General features: G+C 44.5%; 1 protein-coding gene across 1 annotated transcript; it reads right to left on the bottom strand.

Moving 5' to 3' along the window:
* Window positions 1-5832: 5832 nt before the first annotated feature.
* On the bottom strand, window positions 5833-6553 carry LOC119309876 (RING-H2 finger protein ATL74-like). The gene has a single exon (XM_037585778.1). It carries the CDS (start codon window positions 6551-6553, stop codon window positions 6020-6022), a length of 534 nt encoding a protein of 177 aa, XP_037441675.1. The 3' UTR covers window positions 5833-6019.
* Between the last annotated feature and the right edge of the window lie 5642 nt (window positions 6554-12195).

The following is a 12195-nucleotide window of genomic DNA, read 5'->3' as shown; positions in this document are numbered from 1 at the left end:
TCCCCTCCCCCCGCCGTAGCCAAATCTCGTTGGTGAGGTCGTCTTCCACACCACGGCCGGCGATTTCCCCCCACACACGACCACCTCTCATCCGCAGCTCCAGCTATTCTCCCAGCGCGCCGTTTCCAGCACCAGCAATCCCCCAGCTCCGACAGACGAGCTGCATAGCTTCGACGGCGAGGCACACCCCACGACACAGGGGATGCTGGAACCGGCGTCTGATTTTGCTGCAACCGACAAATCCAGAGCTGGAACCAGCATGTAGGTTTGGTGCATCGCCTAGAGTGTTTTCCATGTCACCGTCGGCGGCCGCCTCATTTTGTTGCAAACGACGAGGCAAAAGCTTCTTCCCGCAAGAGTTTTTGCTACCACGGCAACCGGCGGAAGCAGCGACCAGCAATGCTTTTCCAGCAAATGATTTTTGTCCCGGCAAACCCAGAGCTGGAACCAGCTTTTGTTTTTGCTACAACCTGCAAATCGAGAACTGGAACCAACAACATTTTTTGTTGGAATCAAAGAAAGCAGGGGCTTCAACGGATGTACGTCAGAGCTGCAACCAGTGCTGAAAAATGCTACATCCGGTAGCCATGAAAGCTACAACCAGCTTGAAAAAAGCTTCAACTGGATATGAGGTAGTTGGGGTCGGCATCTCGCAGCGACAAAAAGCTGCAACCGGCTTGGAGGAAAGCTACAACGCGCTTCTAAAAAAGCTTCAAACCGAGAACGGCTAGCTAACAATGGTGAGCGGCGGCGACGGAGCTGCATGGCGCGCGGTGCTGCGACGGGCACGCGGCGAGCTATGATGGCGGACTGCGACAATGTGGAACCCTCACCCGGCGGTGCTGCAACCAGAGGGAGGGAGACACGCCCGGCCCGACGGAGCTGCATACGGCGAACGCCCCAGGTGAGTTGCGACGGCGAGCAGCCCCGGCGAGCAGCCCCGGCGAGCTGCGGCGGCGAGCTGCGACGGCGAGCGGCCCCGGTGAGCTGCGACGCGGCGTCCAAGGGCGAGCACGAGGAGGCTGACCCGCGGAGATCCATTTTTTTTCCTGTGTTTACGCGTGTGTGCGGGAGGAAGAAGAAGCCGGGCGGCGATTCATTTTTTTTACCTGGATCCAACGACCTGAGCGGCTCACATCCAACGGCCTGGGCTAGACCGGCCGAAACTTTCGGCCGACGCACCGGCGCCTATCAGCGCCCTATATATGTTCCTTTCTCTTTTGTTCACAGGAGAGATAAATAAAAATATTTCATGCACCAAAGACCCAGAGGACTAGGATTTCAAGATCTAAATGTAGAAAAAAAGCTTTGCTATGTCTACTACCCCTCCGTCCCATATTGTAACTCGTTTTTGACACTAGCGTCTTACATTATGGGACGGAGAGAGTAGTAATTACGGGGTGAGGTGGCTGACCTTCATTGGATATTAATGGGCGCGCTACCTACCCCTGAATTTCCGGGGGAGGGGGAGTTTTGATTAGGAGATGAGAGTGGCTTGTAAGTTTATGTAGATATCATACGTAAGTCCATCATTTTTGTGTAGAAAACATTTGCGTTACTCAATACATGGTGGTTTAAGGGATAATGACATTTGGTGGCATCTATTAGAGGCTGAATATCAGGACCAAAATATTAATTATAAAATGGAAGATGGGTGACTCTCATTTCGAGCTGGCTTGATGAAGCTTAAGTGAGGTTCTTTTCAGGTACCTTTATTTTACCAATGGCGCTCAAAGTTATATTTTGAGCAGACGAATGACTTGGGCCACCGAGTCCTTTTCATATTTTCCTAATTATGCATGACTTATAGTTGAACTTCTATACTCTTGTGAGGTGTAGAGAAAGGAAAGGTGAAGAGACGCATGTGCGTGGGGAGAGAAAAACATGTGGCTATTAAAAGAATGTGACACAAATGTCTTATTTTGCCAAAAAAATCATCTACATAATCAAGTTTTAAATACCAGCTGCACAAGTCGTGAGAATTGGAAGTAGGTCATGGTACTAAATAATGCCAGGTCCAAGAATTTATAATTTATTTAGATTCACATAAACAAAAATAATATGAGTTGGGCATGCTACAACTATGTTAGATTCACCAGAATTGCCTCCTTTTAAAGGTGCATCATTATCTTTCCGAGTTTACTACAAGTTGATGTTTATATGCAGTCTTAGCCATTCTATTTATTAAAGATAGTCATGGTAGATGATGGTTAGGTATAGTTATGAAAATCTTGCAGGCTATGATATATTGTGTTACGATGATTTTTTGTTGTGATATGTGTACATAAAGTCATGAAGGCCTAACGGTTGTACTCCATTAGTAAAAGAGTAGTTAATTATAACAAGAGCCATACATATATTTCAAATAAATATCAAACTTTATGTACTTTTATGTATAGAAGTTTGAGTAGAAATATAGAGCCAAACAAACCAAATGTTAGAGAAAAAAATTGTACACTTAGGAAAGTGTCATTTTGAATACAAATGTTAGAGAATAAAACTACAAACACTGTGGTGCTATGGAAATTTTGCACCAAGAAGAGGCTCTAGTATAGAATAAACAACTACAAAATTGATATATGTTGGAGACTGCTTTTTTCAGAATGAGAGATGTTCGAAGCCATCCTTTTCGTAATTGAAGTCATATGAAACTATATAGAATAGTCATATGAAACTAGGTGATGTCCATGTATAAAATTGAAATATAAAGCAAATGGAAACAAGATGTAGGAAATATCAAGGAGGTTGGAAGGAAACACAAAATATATGAAAACTTATTGAAGATATATGATGGCTATATTCCATTGATATTTGAAGGAAATAAGTTTTATTAAGATTTCAACTTTTCTGGCCTACATGTGTTGTGTACATTCCATTCTAGAAGCTTGACAAAAACTATGAAGTCAGACAAAAGAACTATGAGCCTAATAAATATCCCTTTTGTATTATGTATCATCTTCCATACAAATATGAAACTGCAAACGCCATGAAGATATAGGAAAGCCGATCCCAACAATTCATTTCAGTGTAAATAATGGAATTCTAAACTACCACAAGTGATTACAACACAAACATATCTATGAATAGGACTTCTTAAATAGAAGAACAAGTAGTTCCTCCAAGCCAATATTTTTTTCATGGGAGTAACTTAACCTATTGTTTCTTATGGATATGTATGTATAAAAATTATAAAAAGTACGAAACAAATCGTTTTTTCACAATGAATGTGATACAGACTTTTGACTCCAATTTTTTTATGAGTCATATAACTATCTACATATAATACGATAGACATAAATATGGTACTTTTTTAGAATGCAAGAATATATGGAACAGAATAATCTAACAATGTCCACCATGCTTATTGTCTTTCCAAAGAATTGATATGACTGGACTATAGAAAATAAATTCATATGTAGATTTGGTAAATTTCAATAAAATATTAGTAATAATAAGCTAAAATAATAAATGGAATCTGGATTTTTTGCAATCTCAATTATATAAGGAGTTCAATAATAAAATGTGACATATAGTAAATATACATTGTTCACACATTTGCCTCGGCTATTTAGCTAGTTATTTTCAATAATATTACAACTGTGTGTGATGGACATTGCAATCGCTACTCCAAAGTCTAGAAAATCACTTCCCGTGGTGAAAGTTCTATTGAATTCATGCACCAGTCAACTCATCCAAAAGTCTCAACCGATGAAGACAATATATTTCAACATCCCCCTTCATGGCTAGGCTTATTTAGGCTTTAGACGTGGGGTTGATGTAGGCTGTATAATCTTTATTTTAATATTATGTTGGTAGGGTCTTGAACTCAAGGCCTCTTGGCTCGGATACCATATTGAATTCATGGACCAGTCAACTCATCCAAAAATCCGAACTGATGAAAAAAGACGGGCAATATATCTCAACAAGCTCGTAGTCGTGAGCACTAGTGGCACGAGTGTTGCGTGTACATGGTGTGTGTCCCTACCACATTGTAAACAAGGGAGTAAAAAATTCAAGCTCTTATCTGCTACAACAAAAGTGCAAATGTATGTCGTGTGTGCCATCACCATATCCGAAACAAAAAGAGCAAAAGCGTGTGCTTTGTTTCCTTGGCTAGGAAAGAATCTGCCATGACATCCTACATGGCATCGTCCCTGTGGGGAGTTTATTATCATACATGGGTGCTTAAGCTGACACTGCACGCGGTAATGCGCATAGTGATCGGTGGTTGGTGCTTCATTTTGTTTATGTGCAGTTTTTTGGTATCTTGGATAACCAAGGTTATCACAACTTAATTAGCTGAGAGCTTCGGAGGATACTAATGAGTTTTCTAAATGATCTGTAACAAAGTGAATTGTTTAGGATATCCGTTCGTAAAGTTGCATCTAGGAGAATAGCAGTATGTTGCTCCCATCGTACTCCCTCCATCTGGAAATACTTGTCATCAAAATGGACAAAAAAGAATGTATCTAAAACTAAAAGATATCTAGATACATCCTCTTTTATTTATTTTGATGACAAGTATTTTCGGACGGAGGGAGTACCTTTTACTAGCGATTTAGAGCAGGGTTGTTTTTCTATGCATGTATCAGTCGCTAATATCTACCTTGGCATAAATATATGCACTTTTCCTCTAAATAGATATATGCTCCAGCAAATATCTTTCTCTAAACGTACTGTTCTATTAAATATGATTCGAAACAGAGTTGATACCTTGCCGTGCCAAATATGCTCTTTAAGGGCATCCCCTCCTCGCCACCTACAAAGGCCACCGGCGGCAAAGTTGTGCGGTCACCATAGAAGGGGGCGGCGGGGCATTTTTGCATCAGGACAACAATCTTCGGAAGTTGCTACTTGTTGCGGCTACGGCAAGGCGTCAGCTGTGTGCGGAGGATGTGGATGGTGCTATGGTCCACTGATGATGATGGCAGCCGCCAGCAAGATCCAGCCTCTTATTGCGCCTTCTTCACCAAATCTGGTGGCAGAGGCAACCCATGTGGAAACTTCTCGTCCGATCTGGTGGGGATTTGCTCGATCAGATCGAGTGCCAGGAAGATGACCGTTGTGGCCATGTTCATCGCTAGTTGGCGGTGCAGAGGGTTGCCTCCAGGAGTCGTCTGGCCGAATCTTGGCCCGTATGTGCCCGTGGTCTGAATGGATGGCTTCAGGCAGTGCAATGGTGCCGGCTATGGTGTAGAGCTGCGGTGGTGACCACCAGGCCAAGAAGTTTGTTCTGGTTAAATTTGCATACATGTCCTATTTAACACCCTCTATACATTTAAATTCAAATTCGTTAAATACAATTTGAACAATTGCAAAGTTTCTGGTGTTCATCGGAAACCCAAAACCCCGACAAGAAATAAAAACCTTGCTATGATGAATAAGGGTATATGTACAACAGTTAATAACCTGCCACATAATCTAGAGGAGGCAATAAAAAAATGATGTACAATTCCATAGCATTATCTCTCCGATAACTATATATCTCTAAATATAGGGTGAGACATTATTCCTATGTGATCATCTCTTAATTAAGAGAAGACATGACTTTTTTTATGGTTTCTATCCTTCACCTTAAGATTTATCATACGTGACAATCCTAAGATAGCATCGTTGTACATTCCCTAAGTAAGGTGAGACAGCGTCACCTTTGTCCTAGACAATTATTTCAATTTATGGAATTCCGTTTAAAAGGGCAGCAGCTTTGCCGGTCGTTAGTCCCATGACACAGACGGAGACTCAAAGGCAACCCTACTTGTCGACAGCGATGGAGAATGGGACACATGAGCAAAGTAAGCACAGCATGACTTTACACATGAGCAAAGTCAGTACAGCATTTTGCGCGGTCGAATATTTACACCAACAATTGAGCTCTTCGATCATATATACATTCCACTAGCTAGCTGCGGCTGACAAGCATGGCATCAATCATTCCCGGAAACTTCCACACGCACAAGAGCTTGGGAATGCGGGGCTGTGCTGTACCGGCAGCAATGGCATGCTTCGCCGCGAGATGGACTCACACGATGACCACGGTGACGACCGTGTTCGTGTCTGCCGCCTTCTCGGGCGCGCCATCGATGACCGGCTGCCGGCACGTGGGACAGGAGCCGTGGGACACCAGCCAGGCGTCGACGCAGCGGACGTGGAAGCCATGCCCGCAGAGCGGCAGCACGCGCACCTTCTCGCCGTCCACGAACTCGCTCAGGCATATAGCGCACACGTCGTCGATGTCCTCCCCGGAGCCGTACACCTCCACGGGGAGGCTCCTGAGGACGCGCCTCTTGATGCCGCTGCCGCTGCAGGCCACCCGCGCCGACGCCCGGCCCTCGCCGGCAGCGGCCGTGGCCCCGCGCCCCACGTACCGGAGCGCGCACCGCGCCAGCGAGTTGAGTGCGATTATGAGGAGCAGCCCGAAGAAGAGCGCGGCCAGGATGATCGCCACGTTGGTCTCGAAAGGCGAGTCTGCCCTCGTCCCCGCCGGAGCCGCGGCGCCTCCGCTGCCTCCGTAGGCAACGCTCGACGCCGGCGCCTCCGAGTCAGGACGACCCATGGTTGATGAAGTTATACAGTCCGGGAGATGTCGATCGAGCAGAGTTCACCCGACCTCTGTTTCTAGCTAGATGAAATTATGGTTGTTGTTTCGAACTGGTTGCTGTCTGCCTGTCGTTCTCTGCTCTGTTCGTGGGGTATATATAGGGTGCCGCTGTGCCCACCACTATTCCGGGGGTGCCGCTGTGCGAGTGTAGTTTGTTGGATGACAAGGCATTGGGTAAAGTTCATGAATCCTATCTACTGGTGGTAGTGAAAGCTCACGTCTACGACTGTCAAGTGGCACGACTGTGGCTGTTGTGCTGTACTACGTGGTGCCCGTCCCCACGCCCGTGTCAAAAGTGGCACATGTATAGGTATTACGTTGTACCCGGCCCTACTGCCGGTTAAAAAAGAGTCAAAGCATACGTCGTACCCGTCCTTTCTTTTCTGTTCTTGAGAGATATCAATAGAAATACGGAATCACTAAAAATCTGACGTCAGTTTTCTGTGATCCTATTTCATCTTTACGCAGTAGCAGCTAGTTGAGAAAAAAAATCTTTCAAATAATTCACTTAACTTTCGAGCTGCAGTTGGTCTCTATGCCAATAATTCAATATATAGGTCATCTAGTTCAGTTTTAAAAGCTTGAGAAAAACTATGAAGTCACACAAAAGAACAACGACCCACACAAATAGCCATTTTATATTAGGTATCATCTTCCATATAATTGTGAGACTACAAACCCCATGAAGATATGGCAAAGCAGATCCCAATAATTCATTTCAATGTCAATAATGGGAAATTCTAAACTAGCACGAATGATTACAACACTAACATATCTATGAATAGTACTAACAAGAGCCATATATATGGCTCAAATAAATGCAAAACTTTGGGCACTTTTATATATAGAAGTTTGAGTACAAATATACATCGAAACAAAACAAATGTTAGAAAATATAAAGTTTGTACAATTAGGAAAGTGCAATTTTGAATACAAATGGAAAACTACAAACACCGTGGTGATATGGAAAATTTGCACCAAAAAGGAGTTTTGTAGTCTCTAGTGAAGAATAAACAACTATATAAAATATGTTGTATACTGGTTTTTAAGTATGAAAGATGTTAGAAGCCATCCTTCTCATAATTGATGTCATATGAAGCTATATAAAATAGTCATGTGAAACTAGATGAAGTCCATGTATAAAACATAAATATATACCAGATGTTTGGAAATATGCCCTAGAGGCAATAATAAAATGATTATTATTATATTTCCTTGTTCATGATAATTGTCTATTATTCATGCTATAATTGTGTTATCCGGAAATCGTAATACATGTGTGAATACATAGACCACAACATGTCCCTAGTGAGCCTCTAGTTGACTAGCTCATTGATCAACTGATAGTCATGGTTTCCTCACTATGGACATTGGATGTCATTGATAACGGGATCACATCATTAGGAAAATGATGTGATGGACAAGACCCAATCCTAAGCATAGCACAAGATCGTGTAGTTCGTTTGCTAGAGCTTTTCCAACGTCAAGTATCTTTTCCTTAGACCATGAGATCTTGTAACTCCCGGATACCGTAGGAGTGCTTTGGGTGTACCAAACGTCACAACGTAACTGGGTGACTATAAAGGTATACTACGGGTATCCCCAAAAGTATTTGTTGGGTTGACACGGATCGAGACTGGGATTTGTCACTCCGTATGACGGAGAGGTATCTCTAGGCCCACTCGGTAATGCATCATCATAATGAGCTCAATGTGACCAAGTGTTTGGTCACGGGATCATGCATTACAGTACGAGTAAAGTGACTTGCCGGTAACGAGATTGAACGAGGTATTGGGATACCGACGATCGAATCTCGGGCAAGTAACGTACCGATTGACAAAGGGAATTATATACGGGATTACTTGAATCCTCGACGTCGTGGTTCATTCGATGAGATCATCGTGGAACATGTGGGATCCAACATGGGTATCCAGGTCCCGCTGTTGGTTATTGGCCGGAGAGCTGTCTCGGTCATGTCTGTGTGATTCCCGAACCCGTAGGGTCTACACACTTAAGGTTCGGTGACGCTAGGGTTGTAGAGATATTAGTATGCGGTAACCCGAAAGTTGTTTGGATTCCCGGATGAGATCCCGGACGTCACGAGGAGTTCTGGAATGGTCCGGAGGTGAAGAATTGTATATAGGAAGTCCAGTTTCGGCCACCGGGAAAGTTTCGAGGGTCACCGGTATTGTACCGGGACCACCGGAAGGGTCCCGGGGGTCCACCGGGTGGGGCCACCTATCCCGGAGGGCCCCGTGGGCTGAAGAGGGAAGGGAACCAGCCCCTGGTGGGCTGGTGCGCCCCCCTTGGGCCTCCCCTGCGCCTAGGGTTGGAAACCCTAGGGGTGGGGGCGCCCCACTTGACTTGGGGGGCAAGTCCCCCCCCCCCCAGGCCGCCGCCCCCCTTGAGATGGGATCTCTAGGGGGCGCGCACACCCCCTAGGCCCCCTATATAAAGAGGGGGGAGGGAGGGCAGCCGTACCCTAGTCCCTGGCGCCTCCCTCTCCCCACGTACCACCTCTCCCTCTCCCTGAGCTTGACGAAGCCCTGCCGAGATCGCCGCTGCTTCCACCACCACACTGTCGTGCTGCTGGATCTCCATCAACCTCTCCTTTCCCCTTGTTGGATCATGAAGGAGGAGACGTCTTCCCCAACCGTACATGTGTTGAACGCGGAGGTGCTGTCCGTTCAGCACTAGGATCTTCGGTGATTTGGATCACGACGAGTACGACTCCCTCAACCCCGTTCTCTTGAACGCTTCCACTCGTGATCTACAAGGGTATGTAGATGCGTTCCTCTCTCTCGTTGCTAGATGACTCCATAGATTGATCTTGGTGAAGCGCAAATTTTTTTATTTTCTGCAACGTTCCCCAACAGTGGCATCATGAGCTAGGTCTATGTGTAGTTTCTTTGCACGAGTAGAGCACAAATTTGTTGTGGGCGTAGATGTTGTCAATTTTCTTGCCACTACTAGTCTTATCTTGTTTCAGCGGCATCGTGGGATGAAGCAGCCCGGACCGACCTTACACGTACGCTTACGAGAGACAGGTTCCACCGACTAACATGCACTAGTTGCTTAAGGTGGCTAGCGGGTGTCTGTCTCTCCCACTTCAGTCGGATCGGATTCGATAAAAAGGGTCCTTATAAAGGGTAAATAGAAATTGGCATATCATGTTGTGGCTTTCACATAGGTAAGAAACGTTCTTGCTAGAACCCTATTGCAGCCACGTAAAAAACATGCAACAACAATTAGAGGACGTCTAACTTGTTTTTGCAGCATATGCCTTGTGATGTGATATGGCCAAAAGGTTGTGATGAATGATATATATGTGATTTATGAGATCATGTTCTTGTAATAGGAATCACGACTTGCATGTCGATGAATATGACAACCGGCAGGAGCCATAGGAGTTGTCTTAATTATTGTATGACCTGCGTGTCAATGAATAAACGCCATGTAATTACTTTACTTTATTGCTAAACCATTAGCTATAGTAGTAGAAGTAATAGTTGGCGAACAACTTCATGGAGACACAATGATGGAGATCATGGTGTCATGCCGGTGACGAAGATGATCATGGCGCCACGAAGATGGAGATCAAAGGAGCAATATGATATTGGCCATATCATGTCACTATTTGATTGCATGTGATGTTTATCATGTTTTTGCATCTTATTTTCTTAGAACGACGGTAGTAAATAAGATGATCCCTCATAATAATTTCAAGAAAGTGTTCCCCCTAACTGTGTGCCGTTGCGAAAGTTCGTTGTTTTGAAGCACCACATGATGATCGGGTGTGATAGATTCCAACGTCCACATACAATGGGTGTAAGACAGATTTACACATGCAAAAACACTTAGGTTAACTTGACGAGCCTAGCATGTACAGACATGGCCTCGGAACACAAGAGACTGAAAGGTCGAACATGAGTCGTATGGAAGATACGATCAACATGGAGATGTTCACCGATGATGACTAGTCCGTCTCACGTGATGACCGGACACAGTCTAGTTGAGTCGGATCATGTATCACTTAGATGACTGAGGGATGTCTAATCTGAGTGGGAGTTCATTAAATAATTTGATTAGATGAACTTAATTATCATGAACTTAGTCTAAAAATCTTTGCAAAATGTCTTGTAGATCAAATGGCCAACGCTCATGTCAACCTCTACTTCAACGCGTTCCTAGAGAAAACCAAGCTGAAAGATGATGGCAGCAACTATACGGACTGGGTCCGGAACCTGAGGATCATCCTCATAGCTGCCAAGAAAGCATATGTCCTAGAAGCACTGCTAGGTGAAGCACCCATCCGATAGAACCAAGACGTTATGAACGCTTGGCAGTCTCATGCTGATGATTACTCCCTCGTTCAGTGCGGCATGCTTTGCAGCTTAGAACCGGGGCTCCAAAAGTGTTTTGAGCAACACGGAGAGATGTCCGAAGAGCTGAAAATGGTTTTCCAAGCTCATGCCCGGGTCGAGAGGGAAGTCTCCGACAAGTTCTATAGTTGTAAGATGGAGGAAAATAGTTCTGTCAGTGAGCACATACTCAAAATGTCTGGGTTGCACAACCGCTTGTCCCAGCTGGACATTAACCTCCCGGACGAGGCGGTCATTGACAGAATCCTTCAGTCGCTCCCACCTAGCTACAAGAGCTTTGTGATGAACTACAATATGCAGGGGATGGTGAAAACTATTCCTAAAGTATTTTCAATGCTGAAATTAGCAGAGGTGGAAATCAAAAAGGAGCATCAAGTGTTGATGGTCAATAAAACCACTAGTTTCAAGAAAGGCAAGGGTAAGAAGAACTTCAAGAAGGACGGCAAGGGAGTTGCCGCGCCCGGTAAGCCAGTTGCCGGGAAGAAGCCAAAGAATGGACCCAAGCCTGAGACTGAGTGCTTTTATTGCAAAGGGAAGGGTCACTGGAAGCGGAACTGCCTCAAATACTTAGCGGACAAGAAGGCCGGCAACACTAAAGGTATATGTGATATACTTGTAATTGATGTGTATCTTACCAGTACTCGTAGTAGCTCCTGGGTATTTGATACCGGTGCGGTTGCTCATATTTGTAACTCAAAACAAGAGCTGCGGAATAAGTGGAGACTGGCGAAGGACGAGGTGACGATGCGCGTCAGGAATGGTTCCAAGGTCGATGTGATCACCGTCGGCACGCTACCTCTACATTTACCTACGGGATTAGTTTTAAACCTCAATAATTGTTATTTAGTGCTAGCTTTGAGCATGAACATTGTATCTGGATCTCGTTTAATACGAGATGGCTACTCATTTAAATCCGAGAATAATGGTTGTTCTATTTATATGAGAGATATGTTTTATGGTCATGCCCCGCTAGTCAATGGTTTATTCTTAATGAATCTCGAACATGATGTTACACATATTCATAGTGTGAATACCAAAAGATGTAAGATTGATAATGATAGTCCCACATATCTGTGGCACTGCCGCCTTGGTCACATTGGTGTCAAACGCATGAAGAAGCTCCATACAGATGGACTTTTGGAGTCTCTTGATTTCGAATCATTTGACACGTGCGAACCATGCCTCATGGATAAAATGACCAAGACTCCGTTCTCT

This window comes from Triticum dicoccoides, chromosome 5B (genome assembly GCF_002162155.2).
Source record: "Triticum dicoccoides isolate Atlit2015 ecotype Zavitan chromosome 5B, WEW_v2.0, whole genome shotgun sequence".
In the NCBI taxonomy this organism is placed as follows: domain Eukaryota; kingdom Viridiplantae; phylum Streptophyta; class Magnoliopsida; order Poales; family Poaceae; genus Triticum; species Triticum dicoccoides.
Note: the sequence above shows the minus strand (reverse complement) of the source record. Positions and strands in the feature narration are given on the sequence as shown.

What these genes read in the sequence shown, in the direction of transcription:
- LOC119309876 (XM_037585778.1), bottom strand. Translation starts at nt 6,553, where the DNA reads ATGGGTCGTCCTGACTCGGAGGCGCCGGCGTCGAGCGTTGCCTACGGA.